The sequence below is a fragment of the Hyperoodon ampullatus genome (genome assembly GCF_949752795.1).
Source record: "Hyperoodon ampullatus genome assembly, chromosome: 3".
NCBI lineage: Eukaryota > Metazoa > Chordata > Mammalia > Artiodactyla > Ziphiidae > Hyperoodon > Hyperoodon ampullatus.
Genome location: NC_136916.1, coordinates 42,574,781 through 42,594,931, shown reverse-complemented (window position 1 = coordinate 42,594,931; position 20,151 = coordinate 42,574,781). Strand labels below are relative to the sequence as shown.

The 20,151-nt window shown below is 42.0% G+C and overlaps 1 protein-coding gene across 2 annotated transcripts in view; it reads right to left on the bottom strand.

The window, feature by feature from the left end:
• Nucleotides 1-2,995: 2,995 nt before the first annotated feature.
• Nucleotides 2,996-20,151, bottom strand: part of SCG3 (secretogranin III) — a gene marked incomplete at both ends in the record, with an annotated part of 38,343 nt that continues 21,187 nt past the window's right edge. For both annotated transcript variants that reach the window (XM_079699700.1, XM_079699701.1), the window contains 2 exons: nucleotides 2,996-3,114; nucleotides 7,767-7,847. In XM_079699700.1, coding sequence (XP_079555826.1) covers nucleotides 2,996-3,114; nucleotides 7,767-7,847 — 200 coding nt within the window. The remainder of the gene's footprint in view (nucleotides 3,115-7,766; nucleotides 7,848-20,151) is intronic.

Sequence of the window (20,151 nt, the reverse complement as noted above, 5' to 3'; positions counted from 1 at the left end):
AATAACCTCTTTTTTTTATTTCTCATGTTTCTTTTTCCTCACGTTATTATCATCTTTGCTATAGGGTGATCTCCTTGTCATGCTTTGCTATTTTCTTGTATCCACCACTACCTGAACTATGGGGAGGTAGTTGGAAAAGCAGAAAGCTAAAAGAAAAAAAATAAAGGAAGGGAAACAGTTGTGTATGTAAGAAAAGGTCAAGGCCTCTAAAAAAGTCCAGCGATTTTTTTTTTTTTTTTTTTTTTTTTTTTGCGGTATGCGGGCCTCTCACTGTTGTGGCCTCTCCCGCTGCGGAGCACAGGCTCTGGACGCGTAGGCTCAGCGGCCATGGCTCACGGGCCCAGCCGCTCCGCGGCATGTGGGATCTTCCCGGACCGGGGCACGAACCCGTGTCCCCTGCATCGGCAGGCAGACTCTCAACCACTGCGCCACCAGGGGAGCCCCAGCGATTTTTTTTTAATGTTAATAGTTTTTATGCTATTTAACATAAAATAATCTGAAATTTGAGAGTAATCCAAAAGACACAAGTCCAAAAACACTATCCAAAAGACATAAATTCAGGGCTTCCCTGGTGGCGCAGTGGTTGAGAGTCCACCTGCCGATGCAGGGGAAACGGGTTCGTGCCCCGGTCTGGGAAGATCCCACATGCCGCAGAGCGGCTGGGCCCGTGAGCCATGGCCACTGGGCCTGTGTGTCCGGAGCCTGTGCTCCGCAAGGGGAGAGGCCACAACAGTGAGAGGCCCACATACCGCAAAAAAAAAAAAAAAAAAAAAGACATAAGTTCAAATTTGAAATGAAGACCACAATCTCAAAAACATTTTTCTGAGTTTTTTATTTTTGCCTAAGGTCTCTCTTAGCAATTCCTAGCCAAAACATCTCTTCCCTCATCTTCAAGTTACTAAAAACTGAATTCACTGAGACCACAGTTGAAACGTCCTGGACTAGAGTTCTTTAGTTGCTGCCTTGCACACGGAAGTGCTGTGGAGGAGGGAACTAAGACAAGAACCTGGGTTCTAACCCTGGCTTTACCACTTCTTGGCCATCAGAGTTTGAGCATGTCCAGTGCTCTTTTTTATTTATTTATTTTTTTATTTTTTCGGTACGCGGGCCTCTCACTGTTGTGGCCTCTCCCGTTGCGGAGCACAGGCTCCGGATGCGCAGGCTCAGCGGCCATGGCTCACAGGCCCAGCCGCTCCGCGGCACGTGGGATCCTCCCGGACCAGGGCACAAACCCACACCCCCTGCATCGGCAGGCGGACTCTCAACCACTGCGCCACCAGGGAAGCCCCCAGTGCTCTTTTTGTGAACCTCATGTATGAAACAGGACTGAAGATCTCCATTCTGTCCTGCTTATCAGTAGGAGCTAAGGAATGTCAATGTGCTCTGAAAGCTACAATGAACTCCCTTAGTAAATGTCTCATTTTTAAAAATACTGCATAGATATTTAGATAAACTATAGAAAAGTGAATGGTTAAAGTGCTTGAGTCATAATCAGTTAATTCTCTCTAATGTAGAGGCAGCGTGTCTGGACTAAAGGCCATGGTGAAGTCGAGTCAGCCATGTTATCAAAGATGACTCATGAAAACAGTCTGACTCATTGTGCTTTGGCAAGTATAGTTCCAGCAAAGACGTTTTTAGTTCCCTCTCACCATTCACCAATGGGTATTGGCTTCTCTAGAACATACTGAGTTTTGTTTCTGTGTGTGTCAGGCTGTGGTTTTTGTGTTTGCAATTCTAGAGAGGGTGGGGAAGAGCAGCAGTGGTCTCCTCCCTGTGAAAACAGCCTCTTGTAGCTTTCCTGTATGTTCCCCGGTCCTCACCAAAAACTGAATATGAAGTAGGGACGTTCAAGACAGGTGTCAGAAGCCATCTGAAGCAGTGACAGCTGATATACATAGCATTAAGTTATTTTTATGATTTTCAACTGAAATGTATAGAAAAATATTTATGTACTTAACTTATACTGAATAATACATTTTCAAAGCATTCTTTGGTTTGTTAATTCAAAGCATTAACACTTCCAGAGGCCCTTGGGTCACTGTGTGTTGTTTCCAGGACTGTGTTGGTGGTGGTGGCTGAGGAAGAGGGGTTTCGGGGATCTGACATTCATTAACCTTGTCCTCTAGGGAAACTCATCTACCAGCTTTGGTTCACAGGGGAGGGAATGATTTTTATCTCTATATCTACCCTACTTCCTGGCCCTCTTGCTCTCTGTTGAGAAAGCTTGGCTTGGATCAAATTCCATTTAGATAACTCAGACCTGGCATCAATTTTTATCTTGCTTTATGTAGCGTTTATGACCTCATTTGTCTTGGAAAGTACATAGGTAGTATCCCTCTTAAGAGAAAAACTCAGTGTCTGAAAACTCACTAATAGAAAATGTTGAGAGTGGGGGGGAATTGTTACTAAATCCAGCAAATCCTATGCCCATTTTTCAGGTTCCTTTCTGTGCCATTGGGCCTGATAAAGAGCCAGCAGGAGCAGGCACAAAAGCAGATGGCTATACTTTAAGCTATAGAGGCTATGAGGAAATGTGAATTTATTTAAACTCCCAAAAGGGAAGAGGTATGGAAATGACATCTTATAACAGAGATATCCTACGAGGTGCTTTGGTACCCAGCATGCCTTGAAAACAGAACCCCCTAATTCTTCAGGGGGTGCTTGTATGTGTGACACAGTGGGATGAGGGTTCAGTTTTAAGTTCAGTCCATTACAGGCTTTTCCAAAGCAACATATATCTGCTTATAAAATGTAAATCTATAAGGAAATAAGGATTCTATATACAAAATCTCAGCTTACATACAACTTTACTTTTTGGATAGTTTTTATGGCAAGAAAGCTATGTTTTAACTACTTCTAACAGATTAACTACTGTAAATTCAGCACTTGCTAATAATCCTTGGGTCAAAATAACTTTAATCACAGAATTAGGAGTGTTTTAAGCTACACTATGTTTTCTGAAACAGTTAAAAGACTCTTGGGTCATTTGCCATTTTTACAGGGTGCTGTAAATACGCTTAATGGCATCGGCTTCTTCTTTATCAAGGATGCCTTTCTCCACATAAGCATCAGCTTGTTGGTTGATGAAGTCCCTCATCTTTGAAAGGTCATAATCTGGAAAATATCATTAGAGTATCATGAGCAAAGATAAGGAAAGCACAGCCCATTACAGTGATTACCATTAACAAAGAAGCATTTTGTAGAACATCATTACCATGCCCTGTCTTTCACGTTGGAAGGCATTTTAGTTCTTGGCATTTGTGCTGTAGTTTGCAGCTTCAAATCATGCTTACACGCATTATGTTATCCCATCTGCTCTTCATCACAACTTTTCAAGGTGTTCAGGTGGGGAGAACAGCCCTCATTTGACCAGAGAGGGAACAGGCTCATAAACCAGGCCTTGGCAAACTTTAATATTTATACCAATCACCTGGGGCTTTTGGAAAGTTGCAAATGTGTATTCAGTAGGCCTGAGGTGGTGCCCCAGATTCTGCCTTTTAAACAAGGTCCAGGAGATGTTGATGCTGCTGGTTCAGGAAACACACTTGGGGTAACAAGACCCTAAAGCTTGAGGGCCTTATGCAAGGTCACACCGCTAGTAAAAGTTATAATCAGAACCAGGTGTTCTGACTTGAACTTGTTACACTGGTTAAGCCCATGTTGCTGTGACAACCCACTTTTTTTTTTCCATATTAAGAATTACCTTGATTTTCATGTTGTTTGAATTACATGCATGGAGTGAAAAATGAAACCATAACCTCTTTTTGGTTCCTCTGTCCTACTTAAACAAAAAAGTTAGGTAAACCATTGAACCGTCCACAAAAAACAAAAAAGTTAGGTAAACCATTGAACCGTCCACAAAAAACAAAGAGATCCTCAACCAAGTAAGGAGGCTGCTGGTGGCATCTTTCTGAAGGCTTGAAAAAAACCCCACATCTTCCCTTGATTCTTTAAGTGTTATATGCTTATTGTTTTAAAATATGGAAAATACAGAAACATGAAAATAAAATTTAAATCACCTGAATTCTATTAATCATTGACAACCAGAGTGGATATTTTGTTCTGTTTCCTTTTAGCTTTTGGATATATCTTTCTCAACACGGTTATGATCACAGGGTACATTCAACCTTATACCTAATTCCTTTCACTCAATTTACACAGTGAGCATTGATATTCCTCAGAAACACCATTTTTAATGGCTACGTACAATACATCCTATGGAGCAGAAAGGAGAGTGGGGGATACAAAAGCTCAGAGCATTCTATGGCCACCTTCAGCTACCCTGAATAGAAGCTGAACCTGGGTCACTTGGGCATCTTTAAGCCCCTGCATGAAAGGAAAACCAGACTTGAAGGACCTCTGTACAAGCACCAGGTGTTTATCATACCACGGTGAGCTGAGGCTCAGAGAGAGGTTGTTTCCTCTCCACCCAGGAGGGCATTTGCTCCTTTCAGTTTGGGCTTGGCCGTGAGGATTGAAGTGAGAACTCCCAGCACTGGACACTTTACAACCATCATCTTATTTGCTCCTCAAAAAACCCCTGAGGAAAGCATTAGTGTCCCCATTTCAGAGATGAAGAAACAGGACAGAGGAGGTAAGTCACTTGCTCCGGTCATAATAGAGTCAGGTTCTGAATTTAGGTCTGTCTGTAGTCACTGCTTTGACCACTCTACGGCCTTGAAGTAGTGAATATGAAGCGTCTAACACGTGCAAAACATTCAGTAAGTATTTGGAGGCTCAGTTTTGTTTTGGTTGTTGACTTTCCCTTTCTCTCAGGCGCGAGTTAGAGAATCAAGCTGAGTGTAGATTGTGTGTGCACCTCCCGAGCTGATTCCTGACCGACTCATAGGGCACAGAGAGGCACCTTTTAATCCTCACTAGTTCTTCAGAACCGTTTCTGGGTCAATATCTTTAGTGGGACAAAAGGCAGAGTCCCCAAAACAGCTGTGAAGTGGTCCAGGTGATTTGAATGGACAAAGGAAAATATTTTGCTTTCTTTTGAAATGGAAAAATGGTCTCTTGATGACATGGCTGTCACTGTGTGCCATGGGAAAACTGGCATGGTTCAGAGGAAAGGCCATTGGCGTCCATCCCAGCTCTGCCCTAGCTGGCTGTTAGAGCACACTAGGAGTAGCTAACTTGCTACTTAAAAGAGGTTTTAAGGCTGTAAGGCTCAAAAGAGATAAGGACTGTAATTCACTTTTCTAAAAGTACAAACTTTCTTTTTAAGGCTCCATAAGATTTCATCATCTTCCTCACTGTCACATCACATGGACTTCCCTTTCCTGGATTTGGGAAGGAGATTCAGGTCACCCAGGCCCCTGTCAAGCAAAGGGCATCTGCAGAGGTTAAGGAAGGTCAGAACTAATAGTGAGACTTCCTGCTCCCACAGCTGCAGAAGCTGTATGGCTCTAGGACTGGGTCCCCACAGGCTTTGAGAGATAGCCCAAGTCAGGCAGAGCACATACGAAGGCAGGGGAAGAAAAGCTCTCTGTTTCTGCCTTCAGAAAGGTGAACTGCATGTCACCCTCACTTCCTGGAGGCAGAAGGGAGCATCATACCCACCACTGTCATTCGGAAGCTTGCTCACAGAGCCTTCAATATGCATGCACTAGGGTTCCATGATTTACTAGGTTGGTCGTTTCTGGAAATGCAAGACTGAATTGCAAGATGTTGCTGATTATGACCAGGAGTCAGATTCATGTGTTAGTCAGTGAAAGAAATAACATAAATACTCTAAATGGTTGGTCCCTACAATTCACATTGGTTTCAGAATGCATTTTGGTACATACTGTATTACACTGATTCTAAGATAAACTTAAAAAAATTTTTAAAGTCTTTGCATTAATTGATGGCATGTTCTAATTTTTCTTCTGTAGTGGTACATGAAACAATGGTGCATTTTTCAATCAGTGACAGATTTGATGAAATATGGTTCATGTGAATTTTAACGGAACTGATAGCCCAGAAATTCATATCATTTTGAACCAAATAAAGTATGTGTGAAGACCTGATAATTGTTTCCATCTCACTCAACTTGTATGATCACAGGCTAAAGGGGTGCTGAAAATACATACCTCTTGCTCCCACTGTGTTCTATCTCACTGGTTTTCAAACTTGGTTGCACAGTGGAATCATGAAAGTTTAAAAAATACTGATGCCTGGGTCCTGCCCCTCAAGTTTGATTTAGTGGTCTTGTGGGCATTAGGATATTTGGAAGCTCCACAGATGATTTGAATGCATTTTCAAGTTTGAAAAGCACTGCTAATCTCATTTTAAACGCATCACTTTGCAACTGCTCTGGCCAGACACCTGGGAATCATACTAGAATCCTCTCTCCACATAGCTCTTGAGCCTCTCCCTTCTTCTTTATTTCCTCTGCTTTGCCTTGGTTTAAGCCGCATTATATCTGCTCCAGATCCTTACTTCCTATCTCTCACCTGGCTTCTGGGGTTGTATTTTTTTAAATTTATTTTTAATTAAAAAAAATTTTTTTTTCTGTACGCGGGCCTCTCACTGTTGTAGCCTCTCCCGTTGCGAAGCACAGGCTCCAGACGCGCAGGCTCAGCGGCCATGGCTCACGGGCCCAGTCGCTCCGTGGCATATGGGATCTTCCTGGACCACGGCACGAACCTGTGTCCTCTGCATCGGCAGGCGGACTCTCAACCACTGCGCCACCAGGGAAGCCCTGGGGTTTTATTTTTTCAACCTGTAACCATACTGCTGCCAGAGAGATTTCTCAGTCCTTAACCTAATTAAGCCCTAATTTTAAGCCCTTGGGCTAAAATTAACCTCCTTTGCAGGGTGCACAAGCCTCCTCCTGACTTGGCCGCTGCCCACCTCCCCAGCCCTGTCTGCAGACCTCAGTGCTCCTGAAAAACTGGCTCCAGTTCCCATAGTGCATCACTCTCTTTTGTCCCTTCATGTCTTTGCACCAGTGTTCCCTCTGCCTCTATCTCTCCTCACTCGTAAATTCTTCCTTGCCTTTCCAGCAAAGGCTTTCCTGCAGCTCTTTCTCCTGATGTAAGGAGATGTGCCCCCTCCTCTCACCTCCTTTGCACCCCCATGTTATCTGTGTTAGCCCTGAGCAGGGCCCACCGGAGGTTTATTGATGGTGTGAGCAACCTGGCAGGGGGTGAGGGGCTGCATCTTATGGTCCTTCACATCTCTGGCACTCAGAACGGAGTCTGGTTCTGTGTTTTGTTTTAACTAAGTGAGCGACTACCTTCGTGACTGCAGGGTGCACCTAATACGTGCTCAGGAAACGTCTTTGTTTAAGATACTCCAAGAGAAGGGGAGCGGGTGGGTACACAAAACAAGACTGGCAAAATGTTGATAATTATTGAAGGTGGGTGATGGATGCGTGGTAATTCATTATACTGTTCTCTCTGCTCCTGTTTGACATTTTTTATAATAAAATGGAAAAGAAAAGAAAATGCCTTTGCTTGAAAGGCTGATTTGAAAAATAAAGAGAAATGGAGGTCTATTCCCTTCCGCATCTGAGAAGCACCTAGAGTCTTTTGGGCTCTGAGAGGGGACTTTAGCCTACTTTGATTGTGGGAATCTTTAATAAGAGCTCCTGGGAATTCCCTGGCAGTCTAGTGGTTAGGACTCCATGCTTTCACTGCCGTGGGCCGGGGTTCAATCCCTGGTTGGGGAACTAAGATCCCACAAGCTGCTCGACCAAAATAAAATAAAATAATAAAAAATAAGAGCTCCTGACAAATTGGAGAACTTTGCAATTTATAACGACACTAATTCCTTACCTTCTTTATTTTCTTTTTTGTTGTGTTCCTTCAACCATTCAATATTTTTTCTAATGGCTTCCAAATAGGCTTCTGTTTTCCCTGGAAAAGGCAAGAGAACCCATATTAAACACTCATAAAAATATCACTGCATCCCTTTTTAAAGACCACACTTATGTTTGAGACCATGAACAAATACTGGACTTATCAAGCACTTGGTGGGGACCGTCCCTAAGTAGGTGGTGTGCATATTTCTGTGGGTGGTTGGGATAACAGTCCAGGAGGCAGGTCCAGGCTGGCAATGTCAAGAGGCCATTATTCCCCCAACACAAATAAATACAGTTTGATGTCCTGGCAGAGAAGAGTTTTGATTCAGTTCACTGGATGGGTGGGTCCCTACCAGTCTCAGATTGGGTCATTTCCAGTTAGGGATGGTTCTTTTAAACTGAAGAGTATTATCAGGTCAAGAACTGAATCAGAGTGGCAGATTTAAGACTCCATCACCAAACAAATGATAAGTAAGTCCAAGTTTGTGGCTTTGTGTAAGCTGCTATACAGGTCTTCTGCCCAGTCTGTTAGGGAGTGTGTAAAAACTCAGATGAAGAAGAGACCTGGACCTCATTTCAAGGCTGGATAGTGAAACTAAGAACTCATTCTAGTAAAATTCCCCTGGATGTAAACATTTTCTGATGGGCTTTATGTGTGGCAGGAGAATACCAGGCATCACTGAAGCATCCGCCCTGTGACACCCTTTAGATGCCTTGTTGTCTGCAAGTGGGTATGATCATTAACTTAGAGATGAGGAAACTAAGGCTCAGAGAAGCTAAGTGATTTGGCTGAGGCCATACAGGAAATAACAGAGGTGAAATTTGGACTCTAGTCTGGCCAAGTTTCTGTTACCTGCACTATCTGAAAGATAAGACTTGTATTCAGACATGAGCACTGAGGTAGCTTTGTTCTGTCTCAAAGAAGTCAACCATCCCCTTAATCAGGTGGGTCCCTAATGCTCAGAGTGTCTGCACCAAGAGATCAGTTGATCTGGAGAGTACTGGATGGCCTAAGAAAAGAGGCCTTTAAAGTCCAGGGCCTTTGCAGAAGCAATGGCTGTCAGAGCTCAGTGTGGTGACCACCTGTTCTGAACCCCCTTTGAACCCTGTTACCCCTAGTCTACTGCCCAGACCTCTTGGTTGAGCTACCTGTACTGTGTGCTTACCATGTGCCAGGGGCTGTGTTTTGTGCTCCAAAATACATTCTCTCTTTTATTCTTCACAACAACCTTTTGACGCAGTCCTATTTAATCCCCATTTTAGAGGTGAAGAAACTGAGGCTTAGAGAGAGGAAGTAAGACTACTACTTACTAGCCTTGTGAAGTAAGATCACAAGGCTAGTAAGTAGTAGAGCCAGGCTTGAACCTGGGTACATCTGACTAGAGTCCATGAACAGTAACATTGCCTTCAGATTTGCTGATGTTCCAATTTCCACCACAACATTTACTTAAGTGACTTCCTGAGCATCTTTCTTCCTGATCTTGTGAGCTCACTCTTACGTCACCACTGGGGTTCCATGTTACCTGGTCCCCAATGAAGCACAAAGAAACTCCTTTGCAAAAAGGGGTAAGTGGACAAAAGAAGAGAGCCACAATTTTCAGCCCCTATTCAGTTCAATTGCCTGTGTAAATGATTTAATTCTTTGCTTTTAAGAATGTTAGAGCACGTGAAAGACCAATGTTCTCCTGATTGATGTTATAACATTGCAGCACAATGAATGTAAAGATTTTCATTGTCTGTGTACCAAAATGTTCATAGCAGCCCTATTTACAACAGCCCAGAGATGGAAACAACCTAAGTGTCCATCATCAGATGAATGGGTAAAGAAGATGTGGCACATATATACAATGGAATATTACTCAGCCATAAAAAGAAATGAAATTGAGCTATTTGTAATGAGGTGGATGGACCTAGAGTCTGTCATACAGAGTGAAGTAAGTCAGAAAGAGAAAGACAAATACTGTATGCTGACACATATATATGGAATTTAAGGGAAAAAAACGTCATGAAGAACATAGGGGTAAGACAGGAATAAAGACACAGACCTACTAGAAAATGGACTTGAGGATATGGGGAGGGGGAAGGGTAAGCTGTGACAAAGTGAAAGAGTGGCATGGACATATATACACTACCAAACGTAAGGTAGATAGCTAGTGGGAAGCAGCCGCATAGCACAGGGAGATCAGCTCGGTGCTTTGTGACCGCCTGGAGGGGTGGGATAGGGAGGGTGGGAGGCAGACGCAAAAGGGAGGGGATATGGGAACATATGTATATGTATAACATTAAATTTGTTATAAAGCAAAAAAAAGATTTTCATTGTCTGTTGCCCATTTGCTAAGAAGGTCATCAGATTTGGTAACAACAACAAAACAAACAAAAAGCAAAACCAAAAAACACAGCATTATTTCCAATTAATTCGGTTAGAGAAAGCATGTTGAAGAAGGAAAGAAATCTTAGACTATTTCTAAAGAATGCAACTTCGTTATTTTTAAAGAATTTAAATCAAATTAGTGGTTCTCATAGGGCTTGCTTTAATAAATAGATAATAATGATTTGCCATTAGCACATCAGGTAATTAGGGCTTCTGAAACTTTTGAGGATGTGTGAAAATAGTCTTGCTCTAAAGACGCAGGTGGCAGACGCAGACGCCAGATGTAGAGAATGGACTTGAGGACACGGGGAGGGGGAAGGGTAAGCTGCGACAAAGTGAGAGAGTGGCATGGACATATATACACTACCAAACATAAAATAGATAGCTAGTGGGAAGCAGCCACATAGCACAGGGAGATCAGCTCCGCACTTTGTGACCATCTAGAGGGTGGGATAGGGAGGGTGGGAGGGAGACGCAAGAGGGAGGAGATATGGGGATATATGTATATGTACAGCTGATTCACTTTGTTATAAAGCAGAAACTAACACACCATTGTAAAGCAATTATACTCCAATAAAGATGTTAAAAAAAAGCCTTGCTCTTTGAATAACTTTAAGCATTCTTCCCACAATCTTACCTATGATATTATATCCTAATATGGAGAGCTTATTTTTTAAAATAAATTTATTTATTTTTATTTTTGGCTGCATTGGGTCTTCCGCTGCTGCGCACGGGCTTTCTCTAGTTGCTGCGAGCAGGGGCTACACTTCGTTGTGGTGTGTGGGCTTCTCACTGCTGTGGCTTCTCTTGTTGCGGAGCACGGGCTCTAGGTGCACGGACTTCAGTAGTTGTGGCACGTGATCTCAGTAGTTGTGGCTCGCAGGCTGTAGAGTGCAGGCTCAGTAGCTGTGGAGCACGGGCTTAGCTGCTCCACGGCATGTGGGATCTTCCTGGACCAGGGCTCGAACCCCTGTCCCCTGCACTGGCAGGCAGATTCTTAACCCCTGCGCCACCAGGGAAGTCCCCTTATTTTTTTTAAGTTTTAAAATTTATTTTATTGAAGTATAGTTGATTTACAATGTTGTATTAATTTGTGCTGTACAGCAAAGTGATTCAGTTATATATATACACACATATATATACATTCTTTTTCATATTCTTTTCCATTATGGTTTATCACAGTATATTGAATATAGTTCCCTGAGCTGTACAGTAGGACCTTGTTGTTTATCCATCCTATATATAATAGTTTGCATCTGCTAATCCCAAACTCTCAATCCATCCCCACCCCTGCCACCGGCAACCACAAGTCTGTTTTCTGTGTCTATAAGTCTGTTTCTGTTTCATAGGTAAGTTCATTTGTGTCATATTTTAGATTTCACATATAAGTGATATTATATGATATTTGTCTTTCTCTTCCTGACTTACTTCACTTAGTATGATAATCTCTAGGTCCATCCATGTTGCTGCAAATGGCATTCTTTCATTTTTTTAATGGCTGAGTAGTATTCCATTTACATACCACATCTTTTTTTTTAAACATCTTTATTGGAATATAATTGCTTTACAATGGGTGTTAGTTCCTGCTGTACAACAAAGTGAATCAGCTACGTGCATACGTATATCCCCATATCTCCTCCCTCTTGCGTCTCCCTCCTACTCTCCCTATCCCACCCCTCTAAGTCGTCACTAAGCATTAAGCTGATCCCCCTGTGCTATGTGGCTGCTTCCCACTAGCCATCTATTTTACACTTGGTAGTGTATATATGTCAATGCTACTCTATCACTTTGTCCCAGCTTCCCCTTCCCCCACTGTGTCCTCAAGTCCATTCTCTACATCTGTGTCTTTATTCCTGCCCTGCCACTAGGTTCATCAGTACCGTTTTTTAGATTCCGTATTATATGCATTAGCATACGGTATTTGTTTTTCTCTTTCTGACTTACTTCACTCTGTATGACAGACTCTAGTTCCATCTACCTCATTACAAATAACTCAATTTCGTTCCTTTTTATGGCTGAGTGATGTACCACATCTTCTTTATCCATTTATCTGTCGATGGACATTTAGGTTGTTTCCATGTCTTGGCTATTGAAAATAGTGCTGCAGTGAACATTGGGGTGCATTATCTTTTCGAATTACGGTTTTTTCCAGATAATGCCCAGGAGTGGGATTGGTGGGTCATATGGTAGTTCTATTTTTAGTTTTTTAAGGAATCTCCATACTGTTCTCCATAGTGGCTGCACCAATTTACACTCCCACCAACAATGTAGGAGGGTTCCCTTTTCTCCACACCCTGTGGAGAGCTTATTTGGGAAAAGGAATATCCCAGCTTAGACTCTGTTTAGACACTATATTAAAAATTCTGAATTAGGAGAGTAAAATATAAATATGAGGTTTTGGCCATAGTGTAGCAGACACTGTTGATTCCCCACCCTCCTGCTTCCCGTATTCTAGATATGCTAATAGAGAAGCCCTCAGCCAGTGATGGACAGGATTGGCAGATATACACCCCAGCTTCCTCACTCCTTGGGCTCGGTCTACATGGTCCCCAGAGGTCCTCATGGGACCGAGCCCCACACACACAGCTGAAGTCTGCTCATTAACGCACCACAGTGGCTTCTTTCCCTTCCCTGTCTCATGGACCTATCCCCCAGTAGAGCTTCCTGGGGTCACCTGCCAATTAAAAATGCCACCTCAAATCCTCCTCTCAGTCTGCTTTGGAGGGAACCCAACCTAAGACAATTGGAAGGAGGGGACTCAGTGTCATCTTGTCAGGTTGCTTTTTGCTCAGTGACCAATTACCTATAAAAATGGTGTTGAATTTTTAAAAGTATGAAATGCATGAAAACTAATTTCATTTACCATATTAACATTATCATCCCACAATAAAGACTGAGTTTACTGCAGCTTAAAGAAAGCTAGACTGTAATCCATTAAAAGGCTATTATCTTGTGGATCATAACATACATGATTAGGGCTGTTTCTCTAACGTAAAATAGAATCCCCCCACCCCCATCACCCTCATTCCCATTTTCTGCTTTATTTTTATCCATAGTATGTATCACTTTCTACCGTATCACATAATTTATTTATTAAGCTTATTATTTGTCTTCCTCCCTTAGAAATATTTCTTGTTTGCTGATGTACTCCCATGCCTAGAATAAAGCCTAATACAAAATAGGCGCTCAGTAAATATTTGTTGAGTGAGTAAATGGATGAAGGCTTCTTATATAGAAGCTAATCATAATCAGAAGATTGTTTGGTGAGCATGGAATCCAAACTAGGGAAACTACAATTTTTAAAAAGAATAAATGGTATAAGTCTTCCTTCCTTCCTTCCTTCCTTCCTTCCTTCCTTCCTTCCACCCTCCCTTCTTCCCTCCCTCCCTTCCCTCCTTCCTCAAAAAATGAATTGTTTATTTACAAGACTTGAAATTCAATGGATTCTGAATTTAAATGATAATTACATCAGAAACAATTTAAAACACCTACGAGGGCTTCCCTGGTGGCGCATCGGTAGGCGGATTCTGCACTGGCAGAATCCGCCTGCCAATGCAGGGGACACGGGTTCGAGCCCTGGTCCAGGAAGATCCCACATGCTGCAGAGCAGCTAAGCCCGCGAGCCACAGCTACTGAGCCCATGTGCCACAACTACTGAAGCCCAAGCACCCAGAGCCCATGCTCCACAGCAAGAAGCCACCACAATGAGAAGCCTGTGCACCGCAACAAAGAGTAGCCACTGCTCGGCGCTACTAGAGAAAGCCTGCATGCAGCAACGAAGACCCAATGCAGGCAGGCAGGCAGGCGGGCATGCATGCATAAATAAATAAGTAAAACACCTACCAATGTGCTAAACATACTATATCCATGTGTCACTTAATCTTCACAGAGCTCTATGAAATAAGCATTATTGTTCCCATTTTACTCATGAGGAAACTCAGGCTCAGAGAGGCTAAGTGATGTGCCCAAGCAGACAGCTGAGTAAGGGTCAGAGCCTGATCTTGAACCAGAATGAATCTGGAACCTCTAATGAGTGGAACTGGGTAAAATTCACCTGTTCGAGTAGAGATTTAGTGACTGTTGTTGTCATTACCAAACTGGCCAACAGGCAGTGGTTCTCAAACGTGGCTGCACATTGGAATCACTTGGGGGAGCTTTTAAAAATCCTGATGCCTGGGTTACTCATACCAAATAGATCAGAATATCTGGAGGAGGGACTAAGTATCAGGATTTTTTAAAAGCAATCCTGAGATGATTCGAATGTGGGGCAAAATTTGGGAACCACTGCCACCAGTGGTGGGACCTCCACACATTTGCTGGGGCACTGGAAACACAGGAATAAAAGCAGGTGTTCCTCTGCTCTTAGAGACAAGCAGCTGGTTCCTGTTTACATTTTCTCTTCTAGGGAGCTGTAAAGCAAATCTTTTATTTACACAGTGTGCATTAAAAGCCCATGAGAGTCCACTTTGGAAAACTGGCCTATTTTTTTCAAATTAATTTCAGCTTCCTTTGGAAAAAAATAGCTCATGGCTGAGGTAATATGGCACAAGCCTTAAAATGTATGCTGACGCAGATGGGAAGAGGGCCAGAGTTAAGATGCAGCCCTGTTTTTCTGGCTGTTCTGGTTCTCAGCCCTGCAAGAGAAATATCCTTTATTATACATGAATTTGTCCTGATCCTGATATGCTCCTCTGCTCTGCAAACATCCCCTCAAAAAAACCAAACCAAACCAAGACAAAACAAACAACTCTGTAGAAATCAATAGCTTTAACCTACTGAATATTGGATATACTGAAGATATTAAATGTTTGAAAAGAGTGCTTATGAAAATTGTTTGATGTAATGATTAAAATTCCATATAGTAAAGATTATATGTTTATAGGTTTGAACAAAGCAACTGATACTGGTATCATGGATGTCAAGGTGGGCCCCAGAGCCATTCAATTAAAGAATTTTTGTGGGAATTCCCCGGTGGTCCAGTGGTTAGGACTTGGCGCTTTCATTGACGAGGGCCCGGGTTCAATCCCTGGTCAGGGAAATAAGATCTCACAAGCTGGGCTTCCCTGGTGGCACAGTGGTTAAGAATACGCCTGCTAATGCAGGGGACACGGGTTCAAGCCCTGGTCCAGGAAGATCCCACATGCCGCAGAGCAACTAAACCCGTGCGCCACAACTACTGAGCCTGTGCTCTAGAGCCCGCGACCACAACTACTGAGCCCGTGTGCCACAACTACTGAGCCTGTGTGCCACAACTGCTGAAGCCTGCGAGCCTAGAGCCCATGCTCTGCAACAAGAGAAGCCACAGCAATGAGAAGCTCGTGCACTGCAACGATGAGTAGCCCCCACTCGCACAACTAGAGAAAGCCCACGCGCAGCAACAAAAACCCAACACAGCACCCCCTCAAAAAATAATAATAATGATCCCACAAGCCGAATGGCGCTGCCAAAAAAAAAAAGAATTTGTGCAAAATGATGCCATTTGACATGCCTGCAAGATGCAGCATGGGATGCTGGGATGACCACTGGTGGGAGTCAAGGGACAGAAGTTCAAGCCCCAGCTCTGCCATTCTTTGCCTATGAGTTCTTGGGTGAGACTGTTCATCTTCTAAGGCTTGGTTTACTTATTTGTAAATTAAGGAGTGAATTCTGAAAAGAAGATCGTGGTTTCTGTACATGGGGAGAAATTCTCCTTCGCTGTCCTGGAAAATCCTGTGTTGGTGGTAGGTCTCTGGCCTGCCTTAGCTCCTGGCACACTTGCTGACTCATAGAGAAGGAGACGGCCTCACTATTTTTGGACATTTCCAACAGAATGCCTTGGGGCTTGAATAAAGACACAAATTTTCCCCTCCTGTGTTGCTTTAAAAATAAAAGCATCCCTGTGAGTTAGTCAACTTATTATCAATTTATTAATTAAATAAGCTGCTTTCTCTTTTCTGGCTTCTGTAAAGAAGATACGGGGGGACTTCCCTGGCGGCGCAGTGGTTAAGAATCCACCTGTCAGTGCAGGGGACACGGGTTCAAGCCCTGGTCTGGGAAGATCCCACATACTGAAAAGCAACTAAGTCTCTACGCCACAACTACTGAGCCTGTGCTCTAGAGTCCGCAAGCCACAACTAGCGAGTCCGTGTGCCTGGAGCCCGTGCTCCACAAGAGAAGCCACTGCTATGAAAGGCCACACACTGCAATGAAGAGTAGCCCCTGCTCGCTGCAACTAGAGAAAGCACGCATGCACCAACAAAGGCCCAACACAGTCAAAAATAAATAAATAAATAAAAATTTTTAAAGATTAAAAAAAAAAAAAGATAGGGGGATGATAGGATATTTAGGGGAAAGTTATCTTAGAGATGACCTTTTCATCTTAATTCCATTCAGCCATAAACTTGACAAATGATAGCATTGGAATGAGTTTACGGGTATTGTAATGCTTATTTCACCCCCTGGATGATTTTTTAAAAAGATTTTCAGTGACTCATAGAGCAGAAGTGAATGAGTAAACATCGAACTGGCAAAAAGAGCCCCACTTAGATCATGGAATAAAACTTTAAAGTTCTTCGGTCTCCAGAGAGCAATTTATTTGAAAAATTAAGCACCATTATAGATATTGGAGTGAATTTGACTTCATTGGCATATCCCTATATTTAGGAATAATTATCAAATCATTCAAATAACTGCACCAACTAGAAATCGATATCTTAAAATATTATTCTTAGTGTGAGTCCCTGTAGAAAGCAAGGGTTTAAGTAGTCTAAAATATTTTCAAAGGTGAACGTGTCATTTTTCATCACTGGTAATTAAATTGGATTTTTTACATTTAGCCTGAAGTGAGATGCATGTAAACTTGCTTTGTAAGTTGAAGAGTGACATAAATGTAGTCTGTTGTTGTTATTCCTCTTCCTCACAGGCCTCAGCATATGCTTGGCATGGTTAATCAATATTTGCTTTTGTTGGATGGGGCCATCACTTCATATCGCAAGACCAAAACAGACTCCCTACAGATATTCCTGCCAATGTGTCCTGCTTATAATTATTTCCTTAAGTGGTTTTAGCTATTACCTCATCTCTTGCTCTGCTCTGTAACGTCCTCCAGCTTCCTCTCTGAAGGGAGCCTGTTCTACATGCTGCTGACTCATCAGTAAGGGAGAGACATATGTGGCTTGTGTTGTATTTGCCTACATATGACTTAAGGCCTATCCTTAGGTCATTTCAGAGCTTGCCTGAGTCCTCAAAGGCAGGCATTGGTCCTTAAATTCCTTCTGTAGCTTTCTGAGCACAGTGCCAGACATGCCATTGGAATAAATGTTTATTTATTGCTGAATAAATGTCTCAAGAAACCCAGCCAACCCTGCCTTCACCCATGTAGATTCTTTTATTTTTCTGCCTAGAGACAACAGGTGTTTTCTCCCTGGGTTTTATAACAGAGAAGCAAAATAGCCTTTGAGAAAAGTGCAAATAAAGCAACTGTGAATACAAAGATATATGTCATAATATGTCCTTTTGGGCATTAATTACATCTTTTCCAAGAAATGTTGGCCCTTGGCTTAAGCTCAGTTTGGTGTTTTCTAAACCATACTAGAATCAGTTTTTCTTATTCCAGAGTAAATAGGATCAGCGGTAGCATGAGTAAATTAAGTCTCTAGATAATGGGGGGGGCGACTAATTTTAGCCCTAAATCCCTACCCTTTTCCTAATGTTTCAGGAGAGCCATCACAAAGATTAACACTAACTGGATGGAATTTTACTCCTCTCTCTCCCCGTTATTACCTGATGGAAATCCTAATGAGAAATCTAACCTCATCATTAGTCTCCACACACTCACACCCTAAACAGGAAGTAGTGGGCTACCAAGAATCAACTCCTTCATATTCCTTTTTTACATAATGCTTTCCTAAAACAAGTAAGAGACCTGGTAGCACCCATTCCTAGGGATATTTGCACAGCGATATAAGGTGTTGTCCTAAGCAATGAGCATACTGCCTCAGCGAGTCAGTTGACCTAGATAGATATAGCTTGCTCTGTTCTAGGGAAGGATGGTCATCACACGTGGGTTGCTCCCAGAGGAGATGATCCAGGCACACTGAACTGTAGTCCTTTGTGCTGCCCAATTCCTAGCTCTCTATCTCAGGCCACAGGACCACTCTTTTCCTGCTTAGCTGTCTTTCAGAAGTTTACCACTCATCCTCCATCTCACATCCATTAGGATGGCCACCATAAAAACAAAACAAAACAAAAAACCATCAGAAAATAAAAGTGTTGGTGAGGATATGGAGAAACTGGAACTTTTGCACACTGTTGCTGGGAATGTAAAAGGATGAAACCACTATGGAAAACACTGGTTTCTCAAAAAATTAAAAATAGAGTTATCATATGATCTAAAAATTCCACTTCTAGGAATATTCCCCCTGCTCAAATTGAATATTTTTTAGTCTTGAAATATTTGTTCAGAGCAGCATTATTTACAATAGCCAAAATGTGGAAGCAACACAAGTGTCAATAGGCAAATAGATGGATAAACAAAATGTGGTATATACATTCAATGGGCTATTACTCAGCCGGAAAAAGGAAGGAAATTCTGACGCTCGCTACAGCATAGATGAAGCTTGAGGACATTATGTTAAGTGAAATAAGCTGGTAGCAAAAGAACAAATGCTGCATGATTCCACTTATCTGAAGTACCCAGAGTAGTCAAACTCATAGAGACAGAAAGTAGAATGATGGTTGCCAGGGGCTGAAGAAGGAGGGGGAATGGGGAGTTACTATTTAATGAGTTTAGAGTTTCAATTTTGCAAGATGAAAAGAGTTCTGGAAATGGATGGTGGTGATGGTAGCACAATGGTATGAATGTACTTAATGCCACTGAACTGTACACTTAAAAATGCTACAATGGTAAATTTTATGTTATGTATATTTTACTATAATTTTTAAAAGATATTAAAAAAACTTTACCACTCATCCAAAGTGGGCCTAGGGTTGATTGGAAGTATCAAGGCAGCATGACTGGTCAGCAAAAGCGACACATATATCACCAATTCCCCGTTTCCATGCCCATGACAAACATTATTAATTAATCATCGCAACATTCTTTCCTCCTGAGTCCAGATGCAACCTCATAACCTTTCCCAACATAGGCTACCACCAAACAATTAGAGTTCATATGTCAGTAATGTCAATATAGGAGAAAATTGTGGTGGTCTATGAAATCCATCCTAGAGAGAAGAGGGGTGTAATAATCTAAAACTTTGTGAGATAGGAAAAATAGACATGAACTTGATATATTAAGAAAAAATTTCTTTTTCGGCCCTGTGTCCAAAAGTCCCAATAACTGGAATACAAGCAGTACCTTTGGCCAACATCACCATTCATTTGAACTTATGTAACTCAGGTTGGATTTTCTATATTTTCTACATAAAGGAACCAGAACTCTTTGAAGGAGAATTGATTTCAAGTTTTTTTTTTTTTGTGGGGGGACAGGAAAATTCAGAGTAGGTCTAGAATAGCCTATTTAGGAGTTTGGGATTAACAGATACACACTGCTATATATAAATAAACAACATGGACCTACTGTATAGCACAGGGGACTATATTCAATATCTTGTAATAACCTATAATGGAAAAGGATCTGAAAAAATATATATATATTTTGCTGTATACCTAAAACTAATACAACATTTTTCTATAGTTCAATTTAAAAAAAATAGCCTGTTGTTGCCAGAGAGCATAGATGCTTTAAAAACCACTGGGTACAGGGCAAAAAGGACAAAGGAGAAACTTGGAGGCCGGGTTACTGCCCAAGTTACACCAATTTAAACAGAAAAATCATCATCATCGTCATTATTATCATTAACTGGAACAACTTACATAAATGGAGAAATTTAATATAAAGTGTTAATGAAGACAGTAGTAATATAAGAGAGAAATAGTTTGTACTTTTTTTTTTTTTTTTTGCGGTACGCGGGCCTCTCACTGTTGTGGCCTCTCCCGTTGCGGAGCA